Consider the following 22,905-nt stretch of genomic DNA (forward strand, 5'->3'; position numbering starts at 1 on the left):
TGAAACCCCATCTCTACTAAAAATACAAAAATAAGCTGTGCATGGTGGCATGTGCCTGTAATTTCAGCTACTCAGGAGGCTGAGGCAGGAGAATTGCTTGAACCGGGACCCGGGAGGCGGAGGTTGCAGTGAGCCAAGATTGGATCACTGCACTCCAGCCTGGGCTACAGATTGAGACTCTGTCAAAAAAAAAAAAAAAAAAAAAAAAAGAAAGAAAAGAGAAGAAAAATTCACAGGAGCAAAGGAAGGATATAGTAATTCCTGACTGCATGGGACCCACCAGTAACTGTTGTTATTGGTTTCATTTGTGTGTTCTAGAAGTACTCCACTCCATGTGCTCTAAGCACAGGGCACACAAACGTGTATGCAGCCTGTCCTTTTTTTTTTTTTTTTTAAACTAATCAGCTGCCAGCAAATATAAGGCACACTTTACTTTGGTTTTTTTTGTTTGTTTGTTTGTTTTGGAGACAGGGTCTTGCTGTGTTGCCCAGGCTGGAGTTCAGTGTTGCAATTACGATTCACTGCAGCCTTGAACTTCTGTAGCCTGTCTTGTTTTTTACAGATATGCATAGTTTACTATACACTCTCTTTGGCACCTTTATGTATTTATTTATTTAATCTGAGGTGGGGTCTTGCTTTGTTGCCCAGGCCGAAGTGTAGTGGTGAGATCATGACTCACTGCAGCCTCAAACTCCTAGGCTCAAGCGATCCTCTCTCCTCAGCCTCCTGGGTAACTGTGACTACAGGTGTGCACCACAGCACCCAGCTAATTTATTTTTACTTTTATATAGAGACGGGGTCGTGCTGTGTTGCCCAGGCTGGTCTCGAACTCCTGGGCTCAAGCGATCCTCCCACCTTAACCTCCCAAAGTGCTGGGGATTATAGGCGTGAGCCACTGCACCTGGCCTGTACCTTTATTTTTTTAGAGTTCAACCCATATCCATTCATGCAGCTCTAACTGTTTTTACTGGCTGCATGGATTCCATTATGTGGCTTTTATTTAACCTGCTTTGCTGGGTTGAGGGGACTGTATTTTTAAACCCATTGCAAGGACCAAATTGTTCTCCAAAGGATTGTATCAGCTTCAATTCCCACCCACAAAGTGAGTGAGCGCCTGAAATGCTAATCTAAAAATCCCCAGTGCAGAGTTGCTCGCAGATGGTGTTTATAAATGGTAATGAAGACATTTAAAACACATGCACGTAATGCGCTTATTCAGATAACACCCAGGTTCTGATGGAAATGGAGTCAAGCTTGGGCCGTGAATCCAACTGCAGCTAATCAGTGAGAGGCAAACTGTAGAGGAGCAGGGAGAGAGAGGGCTGGGCTGACCCTCACTGTCGGCGCGGCGCAAGGAGGATCTCCAGGTTCCAGGGAGCTTGAGGATTGGGTCCCCACCTCAGATTCATGTCAGCTCCCTTCCCATTTGACATCCTGCCTTCTAGCCTGCAACCGACATTCAAGGTTTCTGGTTCTTGTTTTATTTATTTATTTTTCAGATGGAGTCTCACTCTGTTGCCCAGGCTGGGGTGCAGTGGCGGAATCTCAGCTCATGGCAACCTCCACCTCCTGGGTTCAAGCGATTTTCCATAGTAGAATCCTCCATAGTAGCTGAGATTACAGACGTGTTTCAGCCTCCACAGTAGCTGAGATTACAGACGTGCACAACCACGCTCCGCGAATTTTTGTGTTTTTGGTAGAGACGGGGGGTTTTGCCATGTTGGCCAGGATGGTCTCAAACTCCTGACTTGGGTAATCTGCCCACCTCGGCCTCCCGAAGTGCAGGGATTACAGGCTTGAGCCACTGTGCCTGGTTTCTGGCCCTTAAATGGCAATGTACCAAGAAACCCCCTGTGCCTTGTTGTCTCTGGAAACTCTCGGAAGGTGAAGATGTCACTTTCACAGCCACAGACCCTCCGCTGCAGCCAGTAAGGGTGGCTTCTGGGCAGGACTCAGGGGTCTCCTAGAAGCATCCTCAGAGAAAGGCCGGCTAGCTTCATGGGTCCTGGCTAGTGATCAGGTCAGGCTTCGCTGTCCCCTTTTCTCTGCTGACTTGGCTGCTTCCGCGGAGTGGAGGTTTCTGGAAGAGAATCTGATGCCGCTGGGTAGTGTGCACTGTTGTGTGTGCTGCCCACTCTGATGTCCTGGCAGAGCGTATTCCCTAGCGGGTGCCCTCAGCTCAAGCTGTTGACTGACACGTTTAAAGAATATTCTGATGACCCGTGGCAGAAAGAGGGATTTCCTGGCCAGAAACGGTGGCTTGCACCTGTCATTCCAACACTTTGGGAGCCTGGCTAACATGGTAAAACCCTATCTCTACTAAAAATACAAAAATTGGTAGGGCGTGATGGCATACACCTGTAATGCTAGCCACTTGGGAGGAGGAGAATTGCTTAAACCTGGGAGGCAATGAGCTGAGATTGTACCACTGCACTCCAGCCTGGGCAAAAAGAGCAAAACTCCATCTTGGCGGAGAGGGGAAGGGATTTCCCCAGTCATCACGAAGCCTGGAGGGAACAGTGAATTCACCTCCTTTGAGCAGGTTCTGGCTTTTTTTTTTCTGTTAGAGACAGGATCTTGCTCTGTCACCCTGGCTGAAATGCTGTGGTCTTTTTTTTTTTTTTCTTGTTGGCAGTTTTACTTTATAGTTACGTTGGTTGACCGATGTTTAAATTTGAATTTTCTTATATATATATATATATATATATATATATATATATATATATTTTATAAGAAGAGAGAATGGGGAGGAAAAGTGGGGCAAAAGGAAAGGAGATTAGATTTTTTTTTTTAATAATAAGAAAAAGAATAAAGAAGAGGAAGAAAGAGGAAGAGGGAGAGACGATGTGGGTATTGCTTTATTGCCCGGGCTAGAATGCAGTCTAAACATGGGTATGCCTGTAATTATCCTTAATAATGGAGACATGAAAGAAAATGAGGGAAGAGAATAACAGACAAGGAGGCAATCAACATTTCGTTTAAACTTCTAAGTTGATATGATGTGGTACTGATAAGAGTGTATATTTTGTGTATTTAAAGTGGAGAGTTCTATAAATGTTAATTACGTTTACTTGTTCCAGATCTGAGTTCAAGTCCTGGATATCGTTGTTCATTTTCTGTCTCATTGATCTGTCTAATATTAATGTTAAAGTCTCCCACTATTATTGTGTGGGAGTCTAAGTCTCTTTATTAGTCTTTTATGTCTGGGTATTCCTGTATTGGGTGCGTATATATTTAGGATCTTTAGCTCTTCTTGTTGTTGCATTGATCCTTTTATCATTATATAATGTCCTTCTTTGCTTCTTTGGATCTTTATTGCTTTAACGACTATTTTATCAGAGGCAAAAATTGTAACTTCTGCTTTTTATTTATTTATTTTTGCTCTCTGTTTGGTTGGTAAGTCTCTCTCCATCCCTTGTTTTGAGTCTTTGTGTATCCTTGAATATGCGATGGGTCTGGATGCAGCATACTGATGGGTTTTAGTTTTTTATTCAAATTGCCTGTCTGTCTTTGGATTGGGTGATTTAGTCAATTTAAATTTAGAATTAATAATGATATATGTGAGTTTAATACTGCCATTTAATATTAGCTGGCATTTTTCACATTAGTTGATGTAAATTCTTCATTATATTGATGCTCTTTTTGGTATTTTTTAGAAAGGCTGATACTGTTTGTTCCTTTCTATGTGTAGTGGTTCTTTCAAAAGCTCTTGTAAAGCAGGCCTGGTGGTGATGAAATCTCTGAGTGCTTGATTGTTCACAAAAACTTTATTTATCCTTCACTTATGAAGCTTAGTTTGGCTGGATGTGAAATTCTTGGTTGAAAGTTCTTTTCTTTAAGGATGTTGAATATTGGTCCCCACTCTCTTCTGGCTTGTAGGGTTTCAGCTGAGAGATCTGCTGTAAGTCTGATAGGCTTCCCTTTGTGGGTAACCTGACCTTTCTCTCTGGCTGCCCTTAGTATTTTCTCCTTCATTTCAACCCTGGTGAATCTGACGATTACATGCCTTGGAGTTGCTCATCTTGAGGAATATCTTTGTGGTGTTCTCTGTATTACCTGGAGTTGAATATTATCCTGCCTTACCAGGTTGGGAAAATTTTCCTGAATAATATCCTGAAGCGTATTTTCCAGCTTGGATTCATTCTCTTCGTCACATTCAGGTACACCTATCAAGCGTAGATTGGGTCTTTTCACATAGTCCCATATTTCTTGGAGACTTTGGTCGTTCTTTTTTATCCTTTTTTCTCTAATCTTGTCTTCTAGTTTTATTTCATTGAGTTGGTCTTCGACTTCTGATATCCTTTCTTCTGCTTGATGAATTCGACTGTTAAAACTTGTGCATACTTCACGTAGTTCTTGTATTGTGTTTTTCAGCTCCATCAATTCGCTTATATTCCTCTCTAAATTGTGTATTCTTGTTAACATTTCGTCAAACCTTTTTTCAAAGTGCTTAGTTTCTTTAGATTGGGTTTGAACAAGTTCTTTTAATTCACAGAAGTTTCTTATTATCCACATTTTGAAGCCTGCTTCTGTAATTGGAACACACTCGTTCTCCATCAAGCCTTGTTTTCTTGCTGATGAGGAACTGGGATCCCCTGCTGAGGGAGAGGCGTTCTGATCTTGGGTATTCTCAGCCTTTTTTGGCTGTTTTCTTCCCTTCGTTGTAGATTTATCCATCTGTGGTCTTTATAATTACCGTCTTTGTAGTTGGGTTTCTGAGTGGACGTCCAACTTATTGATTCTCAGCGCCGAAATCTGAGCAACCCACTGTGCTGACTAAATCAGCGGCGTTAAGATTGATGGTGCTTCTCTGACTCTGCACCAAGAACTGACGCTCCCAAGGCACTGGCAAAACCACCTTGCCGGTCACAAGAGTCGCGTTGGCGAACCGTGGGGCTCCTCTGCTGGGAATGTCCTGGTGCGTGAGCAACAAGAATTCATGTGAAGGTGTGGCGTCCTCTCGTTCTTTGTGCTTTCACTAGGAGCTACAATCCCGAGCTGCTAGTGATCAGCCATCTTGGATCTCTCCGCTGTGGTCTTAGTTTGCTGCAGCCTCAACCTCCAGGGCTCAAGTGATCCTCTCACCTCAGCACCCACAAAGTGCTGGGATTCCAGGCATGCACAACTGCACCTTGGTGGCATGCATCTGTAGTCCCAGCTTCTTGGGAGGCCAAGGTGGGAGGATCACTTGAGGCTGGGAGTTTGAGACCAGCCTGGGCAACATAGAGAAATCCCATCTCAAGAAAATTTAAAAATTAGCAGGGCTTGGTGGCACACACACCTGTAGTCTCAGCTACTTGGGAGGCAGAGGTTTGAGGATCACTTGGGCCTAGGAGGTCGAAGCTGCAGTGAGCTATGATTGCGCTACTGTACTCCAACCTAGGTGACAGAGCAAGACCTATGACCAAAAAAAAAAAAAAAAAAAAAAGTCAGGTGCAATGTCTCACACCTGTAATCCCAGCATTTTGTGAGGCTGAGGTGGGTGGATCACCTGAGGTCAGGACTTTGAGACCAGCGAGGTCAGGACTTTGAGACCAGCCTGGCCAACATGGTAAAACCCCATCTCTACTAAAAACACAAAAAAATTAGCTGGGCCTGGTGGCCTCCTGGGTTAAAGTGCCTGTAATCCCAGCTACTTGGGAGGCTGAGGCAGGAGAATTGCTTGAACCTGGGAGGTGGAAGTTGCAGTGAGCAGAGATTTCACCATTGCACTCCAGCCTGGGGAGCAGAGCAAGACTCTGGATTACAGACTTGAGCCACTGCTCCCTGCCAAGGTAGGTTCTAAGAATCTGAAGTTCCCCAGGTTAGGATTGGGAGCCAGCACTTTCCAATATTACCTGCTTGCTTCTTGGAGCTCGGTCGACCTGCAACCTCCCAGTTACCTCCTACCTGAACTTCTACCCAGTGGTCAGGTCAGATGAGAGAGGATGGGAAATGCAGAAAGGGAAGGACGAGAGAGAATGCGAGGGAGATGTTCAGTGTGTGTCCACAGGCGGAAAGGCAGGAACAGAATCAGAGCCCAAGCGGCGCCTGGAACCGCCCACAGAACTAGGGATTTTCACCCTGCCCCTCGCTTGCTTTTGTCACCCCATGGCCATTCTGCTTCAGGGCGACTTTGTGAAGAACGTCCCGATGAACCACGGTGTGTACACGTGGCCGGATGGCAGCAGGTATGAAGGCGAAGTGGTCAACGGCATGAGGAACGGATTCGGGATGTTCAAGTGCAGCACCCAGCCTGTGTCCTACATAGGCCACTGGTGCAATGGCAAGCGGCACGGGAAGGTGGGCGGGGCAACCATGAGGGGCGGGGAAAGGGGCGGGGCAGCCATGAGGGGCGGGAAGGGGGCGGGGCAGCCATGGGGTTGGGTGGCCCTGTGGAGGGCAGGGGAGGGGGCTGGGTGGCCACATGGAGGGAAATAGGGAGTATGGGCTAGTGGCGCTGTCCAGGGCATATCCACTTTTTGTTTATTGAGGTGAAATTCACGTCACATAAATTAACCATTTTACTTACTTCTTTATTTATTGGCATGAAGTCTTGCTCTGTCGCCCAGGCTGCAGTGCAGTGGCTCGATCTCGGCTCACTGCAATCTCCGCCTCCCGGGTTCAAGCGATTCTCCTGCCTCAGCCTGAGAGTAGCTGGGTCTATACCACGCCCGGCTAATTTTTGTATTTTTAGTAGAGATGAGGTTTCATCATGTTGGCCAGGATGGTCTCGATCTCTTGACCTCGTGATCTGCCCATCTCGGCCTCCCAAAGTTCTGGGATTACAGGTGGGAGCCACTGCGGCCAAGGTTCCTCTAGGTACTTAATTGACTAATAGTTACTCAATATAATGAATATACTTGAATATGATGAATACAGTCATTCTGTGAGTTAATATAGCACTTTATTAAGGAACAATTGCTTTGTGACATTATCTCATTCCCCCTTGTGCGGCAGTTTCACCATTTTCTTCACAGTAAACAGAAAAATAACGGGTTATATGTCTCGCCTACCTGTGCGGTTGACCTCTGTGTAGTTTCTACTTTTTGCGTTGACATTCTTTCATTTGACAAAGCGTTTGTGTAGTGAGGCTTGATAGTTTTAAAGATGATATTATTTGTTTTAGGGCACCATTTATTACAATCAAGAGGGCACGTGTTGGTACGAGGGAGACTGGGTGCAAAACATCAAAAAAGGCTGGGGCATAAGATGGTAGGTGTGACTGCGGCCGTGCTCGGGGTGTGGGCCCAAATAATGTTCACTTCGGATATTTAAAAGTAAAGTACAGCCGGGCGCGGTGGCTCAAGCCTGTAATCCCAGCACTTTGGGAGGCTGAGGCGGGTGGATCACGAGGTCAAGAGATCGAGACCATCCTGGTCAACATGGTGAAACCCCGTCTCTACTAAAGGTGCAAAAAATTAGCTGGGCATGGTGGCGCGTGCCTGTAATCCCAGCTACTCCGGAGGCTGAGGCAGGAGAATTGCCTGAACCCAGGAGGCGGAGGTTGTGGTGAGCCGAGATCGGGCCATTGCACTCCAGCCTGGGTAACAAGAGCGAAACTCCGTCTCAAAAAATAAAAAATAAATAAAAAATAGGCCGGGCACGGTGGCTCGAGCCTGTAATCCCAGCACTTTGGGAGGCCGAGGCGGGTGGATCACGAGGTCAAGAGATCGAGACCATCCTGGTCAACATGGTGAAACCCCGTCTCTACTAAAAAAATACAAAAAATTAGCTGGGCATGGTGGCGCGTGCCTGTAATCCCAGCTACTCAGGAGGCTGAGGCAGGAGAATTGCCTGAATCCAGGAGGCAGAGGTTGTGGTGAGCCGAGATCGCGCCATTGCACTCCAGCCTGGGTAACAGGAGCAAAACTCCATCTCAAAAAAAAATAAAAAAAAAAATATAAAAAAAAATAAAAATAAATAAATAAAAAATAAAATAAATAAAAGTAAGGTACAAAAGTTGTAGAGAACATTTTCTCTCTAAGCAGAGTGGAATATTTTTTGAGGGAGTGGGGACGGCGTCTTGCTCTGTCACCCAGACTGGAGTGCAGTGACGGATCTTGGCTTTCTGTAACCTCTGCCTTCTGGGTTCAAGCGATTCTCCTGCCGTGATTGTATCACTGCACTCCAGCCTGGGTGACAGAGTAAGATCCCATCTCCAAAACTGGCCAAATATTAACTAATCATGATACGATAAAAAAGATTTTAAAAGCCCAGTTCTTACCCACCTTGTCACCTTATTAAATAATCAATCAGAAGGTTTTTTTTTTTTTTTTTGAGACAGAGTTTCGCTCTTGTTACCCAGGCTGGAGTGCAATGGCACGATCTCGGCTCACCGCAACCTCTGCCTCCTGGATTCAAGCAGTTCTCCTGCCTCAGCCTCCCGAGTAGCTGGGATTACAGGCACGTGCCACCATGCCCAGCTAACTTTTTGTATTTTTAGTAGAGACGGGGTTCCACCATGTTGACCAGGATGGTCTCCATCTCTTGACGTCGTGATCCACCCGCCTCAGCCTCCCAAAGTGCTGGGATTACAGGCTTGAGCCACCGCGCCTGGCCAATCAGAAGGTTTAATAAGGTGATCCATTCTGCTGCTCCCTTAGGACCATGTGCCTATTCATTGAATTCTTTTTTTTTTTTTTTTTTTTTTTTTTGTGAGACAGAATCTTACTCTGTTGCCTGAGCTAGAGTGCAGTGGTACAATCTCTGCTTATTGCAACCTCCACCTACTGGGTTCAAGCGATTCGCCTGCCTCATCCTCCCGAGGAGCTGGGATTACAGGTGCCTGCTACCATGCCTGGATAATATTTTTATTTGTATTTTTAATTTTTTTTTTTTTTTGAGATGGAGTTTTGCTCTTGTTGCCCAGGCTGGAGTGCAGTGGCGTGATATCGGCTCACCACAACCTCCGCCTCCTGGGTTCAAGTGATTGTCCTGCCTCAGCCTCCCGAGTGGCTTGGATTACAGGCACGTGCCACAACACCCAGCTAATTTTGTATTTTGAGTAGAGATGGGGTTTCTCCATGTTGGTCAGGCTAGTCGCAAACTCCTGACCTCAGGAGATCCACCCTTTTCAGCCTCCCAAAGTGTTGGGATTACAGGCGTGAGCCACCATGCCTGGCCTGAATTTAAATACTGAGAAGATTGTATAGGTGCAAGGGTTGGATTTCTTCAAAGGAGTTCAAGGGGAATGTTTAAAAGAAAGTCTTAAAGGTGAATGTCATGTAGGAGGCGACTGATTGCTTTTCTTTGGTTTCATTCATCCTAGTTATAAATCTGGAAATATATACGAAGGCCAGTGGGAAGACAACGTGCGCCACGGGGAGGGTAGGATGAGGTGGCTGACTGCCAACCAAGAGTACACCGGGCAGTGGGAGAGGGGCATCCAGGTACGTCCGGGTGAGTTAGCAGCTTATACCCAGAGGCAGGCGTGCCAATGATTCTCAACTCACGTATTATTATTTTTGTTTTGTTTAGTTTTGTTTGAGACGGAGTCTCCCTCTCTCTGTCACCGAGGCTGGAGTGTAGTGGCATGATCTCGGCTCACTGCAGCCTCCATTTCCTGGGTTCAAGCAATTCTCCTGCTTCAGCCTCCGGAGTAGCTGAAATTATAGGTGCCTACCACCACGCCTGGCTAATTATCTTTTTTTGTGTTTTTAGTAGAGATGGGGTTTCACCATGTTGGCCTGGGTGGTTTCAAACTCCTGACCTCAAGTGATCTGCCTGCCTTGACCTCCCAAAGTGCTGGGATTACAGGCGTGAGCCACCATTCCTGGCCTGTTTGTTTGTTTTGAGACGGAGTCTTGCCTCGCTCTGTCACCCAGGCTAGAATACAATGGCATGATCTCGGCTCACTGCAGCCTCCACTTCCCCAGGTTCAAATGATTCTCCTGTCTCAGCCTCCTGAATAGCTGGGATTACAGGTACCTGCCACCACTCCCAGCTAATTGTTGTATTTTTAGTAGAGATGAGGTTTCACCATGTTGATCAGGCTGGTCTTGAACTTGTGATCTCGTGATCTTCCTGCCTCTGTCTCCCAAAGTGCTGGGACTACAGGTATGAGCCAACGCACCCAGCCTGTTTGTTTTTAGAGACAGTCTTGCTCTGTTGCCCAGGCCAGACTGCAGTGGTGTAATCATGGCTCTGCCTGGCTCAAGCGATCCTCCCACCTCAGCCTCCTGTGTAACCGAGACTACATATGCCCACTACCACCGAGCCTGACTAATTTTTAAAAAGTTTTATTTTTTTGTAGAGACAAGGTCTCACTTTCCTAACTACTCAGGCTGGTCTTGAACTCCTGTGTTCATGAGATCCTCCCACCTCCGCCTCTTAAAGCTCTAGGATTACAGGCATCAGCCACAGCCCCCAGCCCAATTTGTATCTTTAAAAGATAAAAATATAGGCTAGGTGCAGTGACTCACACCTGTAATCCCAGCACTTTGGGAGGTCACTTGAGGATTGAGGCCAGGAGTTTGAGACCAGCCTTGGCAATATGGTGAAACCCCATCTCTACTAAAAATATAAAAAATAGCCAGGAGTGGTGCTGGGTGCCTATATTCCTGGCTACTTAGGAGACTGAGGTGGGAGGATCACCTGAGTCTTGGAGGTCAAGGCTGCAGTAAGCCAAGATTGTGCCACTGTACTCTAGCCTGGGTGACAGAGTGAGACACTTTCTCAAAAAATAAACAAATATAAAAGTAAATAAATATTTAAAATAACAATGAAAATCATCATGATTAAGCAAGGCACTTTATATACACTTCACATTTTTTTTTTTGAGACAGAGTTTCGCTGTTGTTACCCAGGCTGGAGTGCAATGGCGCAATCTCGGCTCACCGCAACCTCTGCCTCCTGGGTTCAGGCAATTCTCCTGCCTTAGCCTCCTGAGTAGCTGGGATTACAGGCACGCGCCACCATGCCCAGCTAATTTTTTGTGTTTTTAGTAGAGACGGGGTTTCACCATGTTGAACAGGATGGTCTCGATCTCTTGACCTCATGATCCACCCGCCTCGGCCTCCCAAAGTGCTGGGATTACAGGCTTGAGCCACCGTGCCCGGCTCACTTCACTTTTTAGTAGAGACATAGTTTCAACATGATGGCCAGGCTGGTTTTGAACTCCTTCATATCTAACCTGAGGAGTAGGTGTTATTTCTGTTTTACAGATGAGGAGCTTAGACAGCTTAAATCAGGCTTCCCTAAATTTTTTACACAGGGGGCCAGTTCACTGTCCCTCAGACCGTTGCAGGGCCGCCACATACTGTGCTCCTCTCACTGACCACCAATGAAAGAGGTGCCCCTTCCTGAAGTGCAGCGGGGGGCCGGATAAATGGCCTCAGGGGGCCGTGGGCCATAGTTTGGGGACACCTGGCTTAAATGATCTGCCTTAGTTCAAAAGTCTCATTAGTAAGTAGCTGAGCTGAAATTGAACCCAAGTCTGTGTGACTCCAGAGTCCAAGTTCTTTGCCCCTTCCAGTTTTCATTGTATTTGTCCTAATTTTCAGTGGATTTGGGTAAAGAGAGAAACTGCTTTGTGCTTTTTTTTTTTTTTTTTGAGAAGGATTTTTGCTCTTGTTGCCCAGGCTGGAGTGCAATGGCGCAGTCTCGGCTCACTGCAACCACTGCTTCCTGGATTCAAGCGATTCTTCTGCCTTAGCCTTTTGTATTTTTTAAATACAAAAATTAGCTGGGATTACAGGCACAGGCCACCACACCCAGCTAATTTTTGTGTTTAGTAGAGACAGGGTTTCACCATGTTGGTTAGGCTGGTCTCGAACTCCTGACTTCAGGTGATCCACCCACCTTGCCTTCTCAAAATGCCGGGATTACAGGAGTGAGCCACCGCGCCCAGCCTGCTTTGTTCATTTCTGATGGCAGTTTGCTTTCTTTTCAGAATGGCTTTGGAACACACACGTGGTTTCTAAAGAGAATCCCCAATTCCCAGTATCCTTTGAGAAACGAATACATAGGAGAGTTTGTGAACGGATATCGTCACGGACATGGCAAATTTTATTATGCCAGTGGAGCCATGTATGATGGAGAATGGGTTTTCAATAAGAAACATGGCATGGTGAGTATAGACCTGGGAAGATCACATTTTAAATAATTATGTAAAGCCACTGAAATTATGTAAAGCAATGGAAAAGTCCAAGTATAATTGCAGATTTGTCTATTTCTACTTCCAGGTGTATCAGTTTTTGCTTCATATATTTGAAGCTTTGCTGTTAAGTGCATACACATTTAGGAATATTATGTATTGGTGCATGGGCTCTTTTGATCATCACATAATGTTGCACAGGCTGGCGTACATCCATCCGATCTCAGCTCACTGCAACCTCCGCCTTCTGGGTTCAAGTGATTCTCCTGCCTCAGCCTCCCACCTGTAATCCCTAGCTGGGATTACAGGTGCCTGCCACCACACCTGGATAATCTTTGTATTTTTAGTAGGGATGGGGTTTCATCATGTTGGCCAGGCTGGTCTCAAACTCCTGAAATCAGGTGATCCACCCCTCCTTGGCCTCCCAAAGTGCTGGGATTACAGGTGTGAGCCACCATGCCTGGCCAACCCTGGTAATTTTCATTTCTCTGAGGTCTATTTTGTCTGATGTAAATATAGGCACTCTAGATTTCTAATTTTAATTGTGGTAAAGTACATTTAATAGTTACCATCTTGGCCAGTCGCTCGTTCCTATAATCCCAGTACTTTGGGTGGCCGAGGTGGACAGATCCCCTGAGGTTAGGAGTTCCATATCAGCCTGGCCAACATGGTGAAACCCTGTCTCTACGAAAAATACAAAAAATTTTGGCCGGACCTGGTGGGTGCCTGTAGTTGCAGCAGCTTGGGGAGGCTGAGGCAGGAGAATCACTTGAACCTGGGAGGCTGAGGTTGCAGTGAGCTGAGATCACGCCACTGCACTCCAGCCTGGGCAACAGAGCGAAACTCCATCTCAAAAAAAAAAAAAAAAAAAGAGAAAAAAAAAAACAATTTACCATCTTAACCATTTGTAAATGCACAACTCATTGGCATTAAGTACGTTTACATTGCTGTGCAACCATCACCACCATCCACCTCCAGAGCTCTTTTTCACAAAGGCATCATGTCATTCTCCATTAAATTGCATTATCCATTTTGCATAGGATAACTTAACTGTTTTGCTAAGGTGATTACATGACTTTTTTTTTTTTTTTTTTCATTGAGACAGAGTTTCGCTCTGTCCCCCAGGATGGAGTGGAGTGGTACTATCTTGGTTCACTGCAACCTCCACCTCCTGAGTTCAAGTAATTCTTGTGCCTCAGCCTCTCCAGTAGCTGGGATTACAGGCTTCCACCACTACCGCAGGCTCTTTTCTTTTTCTTTTTTTTTTTTTTCAGTACTAATGGAGGTTTCATGATGTTGGCCAAGCTGGTCTCGAACTCCTGGCCTCAAGTGATCCTCCTACCTCGGCCTCCCAAAGTGCTGGGATTACAGGCATGAGCCACTATGTCCGGCAAAATATTTTCAATGGTCCTTGATTTCTTGTATATTTAGTGGTTATTTAATTAGTTTTTGCTGTGCTTGTGTGTGTGTAAGGGTGGTTTTGGTTTGCAAGTAACAGACAATCTAGTGTCATCTACCATGTATAATACAGAATAATGTAGGCTTCAGGGTTGGTTTGACTCAACAACTCAGTGCTGTCAGGATTTCTCTTCCATCTATCTACAATCTCTCCCACTATGTCACTTTCACCCTTGTGGTTTTCCTCTCTCATGACTGCAGGATGGCTGCTGTGGTTCCAGCCTTCACATCCATGTACCATACTATCTAGAAGAAAAGGAGGAACTTTTTTTTTTTCTTGAGATTGAGTTTTGGTCTCAAGACTCTCTACTAAAAATAAAAAATTAGCCAAGCATGGAGGTGGGCACCTGTCATCCCAGCTACTCAGGAGGCTGAGGAAGGAGAATCGCTTGAACCCAGGAGGCGAAGGTTGTAGTGAGCCAAGATCATGCCACTGCACTCCAGCCTGGAGGACAGAGCAAGACTCTTGTCTTAAAAAAAAAAAAAAAAAAGGCCGGGCTCGGTGGCTCAAGCCTGTAATCCCAGCACTTTGGGAGGCCAAGGCAGGTGGATCATGAGGTCGAGAGATCGAGACCATCTTGGTCAACATAGTGAAACCCCGTCTCTACTAAAAATACAAAAAACTAGCTGGGCGTGGTGGCGTGTGCCTGTAATCCCAGCTACTCAGGAGGCTGAGGCAGGAGAATTGCCTGAACCCAGGAGGCGGAGGTTGCGGTGAGCCGAGATCGCGCCATTGCACTCCAGCCTGGGTAACGAGAGCGAAACTCCGTCTCAAAAAAAAAAAAAAAAAAAAATCGAGGAGTCTCTATTGTTTGATGGGCATTCTGCTGGTCAGTAACCTAGTTTAATAAGACACATTCTGTGGCCTAGAGGTGCTTAAAATTGCAGAAAGGTTGTGGGGCAGATACAGAGAGAGAGGGGAAGAGCAGGAGGAGCCATGGGAAGGGGAGGAAGAGAGAGAAGACTTACACCAGGAGCCTGATGCTCCAAAAAGCTCCGAACTCTTGAAAAAGCTATTGATGTACATTTACCAGTGTTTTTCTAAGAAAACTTTTTCTTTCTTTTTTTTTTTTTTTGAGATGAAGTTTTGCTCTTGTTGCCAAGGCTGGAGTGGAATAGTTCGATATTGACCCACAGCAACCTCCGCCTCCTGGGTTCAAGCGATTCTCCTGCCTCAGCCTCTGAGTAGGTGGGATTACAGGCATGCACCATCACGCCCCGCAAATTTTGTATTTTTAGCAGAGATGGGGTTTCTCCATGTTGGTCAGGCTGATCTCAAACTCCCGGCCTCAGGTGATCCACCTGCCTCGGCCTCCCAAAGTGCTGGGATTACAGGTGTGAGCCACTGCGCCCGGCAAAAACTCTTTCTAAACTGCACAAAGTTGTTTTTCTGTCTGCAGGGCCGATTAACTTTCAAGAATGGGCGTGTGTTCGAAGGCGCATTCTCCAATGATCACATAGCTGGGTTTTCAGATCTCGAAGTTGAATTCATCAGCTGCCAGGACCTGTCTACAGGAGTTGCCCAAAGATTGTCTGACAGTGCCGGTAGGAAGCGTTCACCTGTTGAAATAATATTCATCGTTTTTTTTTTTTGAGACGGAGTTTCGCTCTTGTTACCCAGGCTGGAGTGCAATGGCGCGATCCCGGCTCACCGCAACCTCCGCCTCCTGGGTTCAGGCAATTCTCCTGCCTCAGCCTCCTGAGTAGCTGGGATTACAGGCACGCACCACCATTTCCAGCTAATTTTTTGTATTTTTAGTAGAGACGGAGTTTCACCATGTTGACCAGGATGGTCTCAATTTCTTGACCTCGTGGTCCACCTGCCTCGGGCTCCCAAAGTGCTGGGATTACAGGCTTGAGCCACTGTACCCGGCCTTTATTCATCTGCTTTTATCCATGGTGTCCACTCGTGAAAATACACCAAACACTTCAGAAAACATGAGTCCTCTGTGAGGAACTTCTTTTTTTTTTTAATTTGAGACTAAGTCTCACGCTGTCACAGGCTAGAATGCAGTGATACGCTCACTGTTCACTACTGCCTCAAACTTCTGGGCTCAGCCTCCCCATTAGCTGGGAATACAGGTGTGCACCACCATACCTGGATAATTTTTAAACTTTTTGTAGAGGCAGGGTCTCGCTATGTTGTCGAGGCTGTTCAAACTCCTGTCCTCAAGCAGTCATCTTGCCTCAGCCTCCCAAAATGTTGAGATTACAGGTGCAGGCCATCGTGCCTGGTTAGCAACTGCTTTAAAAAATGTTTTTTTTTAGAGATGGGATCTCTCTGTTGCTCAGATTGGAGTGATGTGGTGCGATCACAGCTCACTGCTGTCTTCACCTCCCATTTTGGCTTCCCCAAGTGCTGGGATTACAGGCATGAGCCACTGTGCCCACCTGCTTTCTTATTAGCTTTTTGGAGTACTTTTGTATCTCAATTTGGTGAGAAATCACTGTGACATGACATTGAGAAATTTTAACATTGCTTTTCATAATTATCTCCAACGATGGGCATGGTGGCTCATGCCTGTAATCCTAGTACTTTGGGAGGCCAAGACGGGTGGATCGCTTGAGCTCAGGAGTTCAAGACCTGGGCAACATGGTGAAACCCCATGTCAACAAAAAATAGAAAAATTAGTTGGCCTTGATGGCACATGTCTGTAGTCCCAGCTACTCGGGAGGCTGAGTTGGATTGTTTCAGCCTGGGAGGCAGAGTTTGTGCTAAGCTGAGGTTGCGCCACTGCACTCCAGCCTGTGCAACGGAGTGAGGTCCTGTCTCAAAAAAACAAAAAACGAAACAAAATAAAAACAACCACCAAACCATAATCATCCCCTGTATTTGCCTTTATTCATTAGAACTGATCAGAAAGCTTGATGGCAGTGAAAGTCATTCTGTGTTGGGATCAAGCGTTGAGCTGGATTTAAATTTGCTCCTGAACATGTACCCTGAGACAGTCCAAGCTGAAGAAAAGAAGCAGGTAAAATCCTTTTTATTGCTATCAATTTCATCCTGGGGAAATATAGCTGGCAGCTGCTGTCCTGTGTTGAATGTATTTTTTTTTTTTTTTTGAGACAGAGTGTTGCTCTGTCGCCCAGGCTGGAGTGTGGTCACATGATCTCGGCTCACCGCAACCTCTGCCTCCTGGGTTTAAGCAATTCTCCTGCCTCAGTCTCCTGAGTAGCTTGGATTACAGGCAACCGCCATTATGCCTGGCTAATTTTTATATTTTTGTAGAGATGGGGTTTCAACATGTTGGCCAAGGTGGTCTCGAACTCCTGACCTCAGGTGATCTGCCTGGCTCGGCCTCCCAAAGTGTTGGGATTATAGGCATGAGCCACTGTGCCAGGCATAGAACAATGCTTTAGATCAGGTAGACGATACATGTTTATTCAGTTGAATTGAGTTTTCTCTTTTGTTATTTTTTGAAACAGAGTCTTGCTCTGTCACCCAGGCTGAAGTGCAGTGGTGCGATCTCTGCTCACTGCAACCTCCACCTCCTGAGTTCAAGCGATTCTCCTGCTTCAGCCTCCTGAGTAGCTCAGATTACAGATGCCTGCCACCATGCCCAGCGAATTTTGTATTTTTAGTAGAGACGGGGTTTTACCATCTTGGCCAGGCTGGTCTCGAACTCTTGACCTCAGGTGATCCTCCTGCCTTGGCCTCCCAAAGTGGTAGGATTATAGGATTGAGCCACTGAGCCTGGCCACCTTTTGTTCTTACTCTGCAGAATTAAGACACGCATGGCTTTCTTCCTTTCAGGCGGAATACGCTGTCTTAAGAAACATTACAGAATTAAGAAGAATCTATAGCTTTTATAGCAGCCTGGGATGCGACCGCTCTCTGGATAATACCTTTCTGATGACAAAGCTTCACTTCTGGAGATTTCTAAAGGATTGCAAATTTCATCATCACAAACTAACTCTTGCTGATATGGACAGGATATTAAGTGGTGAGTATTCTAGGTCCTTCACATATTTTGGTTTAAAGCAGGGGTCTACAACCCCTGGACCACGGACCACTACTGGTCCGTGGCCCGTTAGGAACCAGGCTGCACAGTCTGAGGTGAGCAGTGGGCAAGCAAGTGAACCTTCCTCTGTTTTTTTTTTTTTTTTTTTGAGATGGAGTCTTGCTCTGTCACCCAGGCTGGAGTGCACTGGCACTATCTTGGCTCACTGCCACCTCCACCTCCCAGATTCAAGCGAGTCTCCTGCCTCAGCCTCCCGCCTCAGCCTCCCAGGTAGCTGGGATTACAGGCGTTCAGCACTACGCCCAGCTAACTTTTGTATTTTTAGTAGAGATGGGGTTTCACCATGTTGGCCAGGCTGGTCTCGAACTCCTGACCTTGTGATCCACCTGCCTTGGCCTCCCAAAGTGCTGGGATTACAGGTGTGAGCCATTGCGTCTGGCCCCTTGATCTGTTTTTACAGCCGCTCCCCATCGCTGGCATTACCGCCTGAGCTCTGCCTCCTGCAGATCAGCAGCAGCATTGGATTCTCATAAGAGCGCGAATCCTGTGAACTGCACATGAGTGGGATCTAGGTTGTGTGTTTGAGAATTCAATGCCTGATGTTCTGTCACTGCCTCCCATTACCACCAGATGGAGCCATCTAGCTGCAGGCAAACAAGATCACGGCTTCCACTGATTCTGCATGATGGTGATTTGTATAATTGTTTCATTTTGTATTATAATGTAGTAATAATAGAAATAAAGTGGCCACACCTGTAATCCCAGTACTTTGAGAGGCCAAGGCAGGCAGATCACGAGGTCAGAAGTTCAAGACCACCCTGGTCAATGTAGTGAAATCCTGTCTCTACTAAAAATACAAAACGTAAAATTAGCTGGGTGTGATGGCGCGTGCCTGTAGCCTCAGCTACTCAGGAGGCTGAGACAGAAGAATCGCTTGAACCTGGGAGGCGGAGGTTGCAGTGAGCAGAGATCGTGCCACTGCACTCCAGCCTGGGCGACAGAGTGAGCTTTCGTTTCTAATAATAATAATAATAGAAAAAAGTGCACAATAATTGCAATGCACTTGAATCATCCTGAAACCAAGAACCCCCCACCCCTTCCCACCATTCATGGAAAAATTGTCTTCCACAAAATCGGTCCCCGGTGCCAAAACGGGTGGGGACCGCTGGTTTAAAGGACAGTATCACAATGTCACCTGGAAACCAGTTAGGAAATGTGGAGGGAGTGGGGAGGGCCTAGGTTGGGAGAAGTGTTCCAGAAATCAGCACGTGGTCTTGTTCCCCTGGCGATGATGATGTACTTGAAGAGACAGTTTTATGACGAAACAGCAGTGGTAGGAGGTCACGTACAGCAGGGCCAGCAACGCATGGCCCCAGGGTGAAATCCAGCCTACCCCCTGTTCCCCTAAATCATGCTTTACTGGAACACACGCATGCCTGTTTGCTTATGTGTCTGTGACTATTTTTCCCCAAAGCACCACAGTTGAGGGGTTGTGATGGAGATTGTCTGGATCAACAAGCCTAAATATTTACTCTCTGGCCCTTTACAGAAAGTTTGCCTCCCTCTCTCCCCCTGACCACTGATTTATAGTAAAAAAGCCCTCAATTGTCAGGTCAGAAATGGGGAGACGGCCAGGAATGGTGACTTCCACCTATAATCCCAGCACTTTGGGAGCCCAAGGTGGCGAATCACTTGAGGTTAGGAGTGTGAGACCAGCCTGGCCAACGTGGTAAAATCCTATCTCTACTAAAAATACAAAAATTAGCCAGGTGTGGTGGCATGCACCTGTAGCCTCAGTTACTCAGTGGGAGGCTGAGGCAGTAGAATCGCTTGAGCCTGGGAGATGGAGGTTGCAGTAAGCCAAGATTTCCAGCCTAGGCGACAGAGTGAGACTGTCTTAAAAAAAAAAAAAAATGCTGGGTGCAGTGGCTCCTGCCTGTAATTCCAGCAGCTTCAGAGGCCAAGGTGGTTGGATCACGAGGTCAGGAGTTCAAGACCAGTGTGGCAAATATGGTGAAGCCCCATCTCTACTAGAAATACAACAATTAGCCAGGCATCGTGGTGTACCCCTGTAGTCCTAGCTACTCGGGAGGCTGAGGCAGGAGAATTGCTTGAATTCGGGAGGCAGGGGTTGCAGTGAGCTGAGACAGTGCCACTGCACTCCAGCCTGGGTGACAGAGCGAAACGCCGTCTCAAAAAAAAAAAAAAAAAAAAAATGGTGAGGAGAATCAGCAGTGTCTTGGAAGAGTCTAGAAAAGGCCTTAAGTAGTCTTAGGATTGGTCTTGATTTCAAATTAGGAGGTTGATGTGATTAAATTTAACAACTTTGGAGGTTTGACTTCTTTCAGCTGAATTCTGGGAGGCAGAGTTAAAAGCTTCAAATTACCCACTTGAAAAATAAAGTACTGAAAAAAATTCCCATTTACTTCAAAGTTTAGTGTTTGAACCATACTTAAAATTCATTTAGAATTAGCAGCACTCATATTGTTTCTCAGACTACTCTGGAAAACACTGGGACAAGATGTCTTGTAAAGGAGCCAGAGTGACTTTTGTTGTGTGCGAGATGGCGTCTCACTCTGTCACCCAGGCTGGAGTGCAGTGGCTTGATCTCGGCTCACTGCAACCTCTACCTCGGGGGTTCCAGTGATTCTCAAGCCTCAGCCTCCCCAGAAGCTGGGATTACAGGCACACGCCACCATGCTTGGCTAAGTTTTTGTATTTTTAATAGAGACAAGGATTTGCCATGTTGCCCAGGTTGGTCTCGAACTCCTGACGTCAGGCAGTCTGCCTGCCTCGGCCTCCCAAAGTCCTGGATTACAGGCATGAGCCACTGCACCTGGCTTTCACAGGGTTTTAAGTTTTTAGCTGGATGCTTATATATGCTCAGAGCATTCTGCAATAAGTACTCTGTCCAGTTCTGTTCTTTGAATTGTATACCAGGAGCAAATAAAATAGAAGCTTCCAGCATATACCAGCCATCCTCTCCAATTCTCTTATTTTAGCCAATAATGACATACCAGTTGAAGAAATCCATTCTCCATTTACAACAATACTTTTGAGAACATTTTTGAATTATCTCCTGCATTTGGCGTACCACATTTATCATGAAGAATTCCAGTAAGTACTATTTATGGCTCCTTGTTGGGGGACAGGACACAGCCAAGCTGTACTATTGTCATAGTGCCCTCTTTTCTTCAGCAGCTTTCTTTTTTTTTTTTTTCTCCACTGTGTCGCCTAGGCTGGAGTGCAGTGGCGTGATCTTGGCTCACTGCAATCTCCCCCTCCCAGGTTCCAGTGATTCTCCTGCCCCAGCCTCCCGAGTAGCTGGGATTACAGGCACCCACCACCACACCCAGCTAATTTTTTGTATTTTCAGTAGAGATGGAATTTCATCATGCTGCCCAGGCTGGTCTTGAACTCCTAACCTGAAGTGATCTGCCTGCCTTGGTCTCCCAAAGTGCTGGGGTTACAGGTGTGAGCCACAACACCCAGCTTTCCCTTTATATACTCTATACCTTAGAAGGAAATTATTGAGTCTAGCCCATGCTCAAGGAGAAGGGAATTCCCTCTTTTGGAGGAGAAGTAATTATGATATCTTTTGATCATTATCACAGAAAGAGAAGCCCGTCGCTCTTCTTGTGCTTTACAAAACTGATGACCGAGAACATTCGTCCAAATGCCTGCCAGGTAAAAGGTGAATACAAAACCAATAGGATTATATTTACTGCCACTTTTTTCCCTCAAAATATAAATCTGGGCTGGCACTGTGGCTTACTCCTGCAATCCCAGCATTGTGGGAGGCTCAGGCGGGTGGATCACCTGAGGTCAGGAGTTCAAGACCAGCCTGGCCAGCATGGCGAAACCCCACCTCTACTAAAAATACAAAATATTAGCCAAGTGTGGTGACGCATACCTGTAATCCCAGGTACTTGGCGAGGCTGAGGCAGGAGAATCGCTTGAACCCGGCGGGTGGAGGTTGTAGTGAGCCGAGATTGTGCCACTGCACTGTAGCCTGGGCAACAGCGAAACTCTGTCTTGGAAAAAATCAAAGCTAATAGAATTATATTTACCACTTTTTCTTTTCTCTAAAGATAAATCTGTAACCATTTTTTTGAATGTCGTATTTTTAGGCGATTTATTCCGTGAGCAGCAGCGGACACCCTACTCTATGAGTTACATCAGTAAGTGCTGGGAGATTTATCTAGCTTACTGCAGGCCTCATGCAGCACCTCCCCACGAGCTTACCATGAAGACGAGACACTTCCTCTGGATGCTGAAAGTAACCAACTAAATTTGATATTGACTTTCTACTTATAGGCACTTTGATTTTAATGAAAGAAAGGCACGATATTCTAGCTATGATATGCAAACAATCAGTTGAAGATCTGGGTACATTTTCATGACCATTGAATGTTTACTGATTCTCTTGGCAGAAGAGTGGTCTATGGTTGTGGAAGGAACAGAAACAGCCATCATCTGCCGGATGTACTTGAAGATTAGGGCAAGACAATGGCCCGTGGCCTACAATATCTTTTTTTGAGATGGAGTTTTGCTCTTGTCATCCAGGCTGGAGTGCAGTGGCATGATGTCAGCTCACTGCAACCTCTGCCTCCCAGGTTCAAGTGATTCTTCTACCTCAGCCTCCCGAGTAGCTGGGATTATAGGTGCCCACCACCATGCCCAGCTAATTTTTGTGTTTTTAGTAGACATGGGTTTTCATCATGTTGGCCAGGCTGGTCTCGAACTCCTGACCTCAGGTGATCTGCCCGCCTCAGCCTCCCAAAGTGCTGGGATTACAGGCGTGAGCCACCTCACCCACCTGGCCTAAAATATCTTTACTCATGCAGATCCAGCCATTTAAAGGAAGTTGGGGCTGAGTGCCATGGTGCACACCTCTAATTTCAGCACTTTGGGAGGCCAAGGCAGGAGGATCACTTGAGTTTAGGAGTTTAAGACCAGCCTGGGCAACATACTGAGACTCCTTCAACTACAGAAAATAAAAAAAACTTAGCTGGGCATGGTGGTGCACACCTATAGTCCCAGCTACTTCGGAGGCTGCAGTAAGCCTGTGATGTGCCACTGCATTCCAGACTGGCTGACAGAGTGAGGCCCTGTCTCTAAAAAGTCCCTAGAAAAACAAAAAAGGTGGTAACACGGTTGTGCCTGGTGAATTTAAAAAATAATAATAAGAAGAAAAAAAAGTAAGAAAAACAAAAAAGGAAAACGAAGGATCCCTTTACTCTGTGTGATGAACTGAAGTGTTGTCTGATCCTAGGATAGCAATAAAGCTAACTGAAATCTTTAAAAAAAGGAAGGAATGACTTCGGAAGGCCAAGGCAGGTGGATCACCTGAGGTCAGGAGTTCAAGACCAGCCTGGTGAACACTGTGAAACCTGTCTCTACTAAAAA

The 22,905-nt window shown here is 46.1% G+C and overlaps 1 protein-coding gene across 3 annotated transcripts in view; it reads left to right on the top strand.

The window, feature by feature from the left end:
* RSPH10B (radial spoke head 10 homolog B) overlaps positions 1–22,905 on the top strand; it is a 43,779-nt gene that overhangs the window by 7,735 nt on the left and 13,139 nt on the right. For all 3 annotated transcript variants that reach the window (XM_039460577.2, XM_074390696.1, XM_074390695.1), the window contains 10 exons: positions 6,109–6,282; positions 7,109–7,194; positions 9,251–9,371; positions 11,873–12,049; positions 14,935–15,079; positions 16,385–16,506; positions 17,289–17,478; positions 20,499–20,613; positions 21,111–21,190; positions 21,627–21,775. In XM_039460577.2, the coding sequence (XP_039316511.2) occupies positions 6,109–6,282; positions 7,109–7,194; positions 9,251–9,371; positions 11,873–12,049; positions 14,935–15,079; positions 16,385–16,506; positions 17,289–17,478; positions 20,499–20,613; positions 21,111–21,190; positions 21,627–21,775 (1,359 nt within the window). The remainder of the gene's footprint in view (positions 1–6,108; positions 6,283–7,108; positions 7,195–9,250; positions 9,372–11,872; positions 12,050–14,934; positions 15,080–16,384; positions 16,507–17,288; positions 17,479–20,498; positions 20,614–21,110; positions 21,191–21,626; positions 21,776–22,905) is intronic.

The sequence above is a fragment of the Saimiri boliviensis genome, chromosome 20 (assembly GCF_048565385.1).
Source record: "Saimiri boliviensis isolate mSaiBol1 chromosome 20, mSaiBol1.pri, whole genome shotgun sequence".
In the NCBI taxonomy this organism is placed as follows: Eukaryota; Metazoa; Chordata; class Mammalia; order Primates; family Cebidae; genus Saimiri; species Saimiri boliviensis.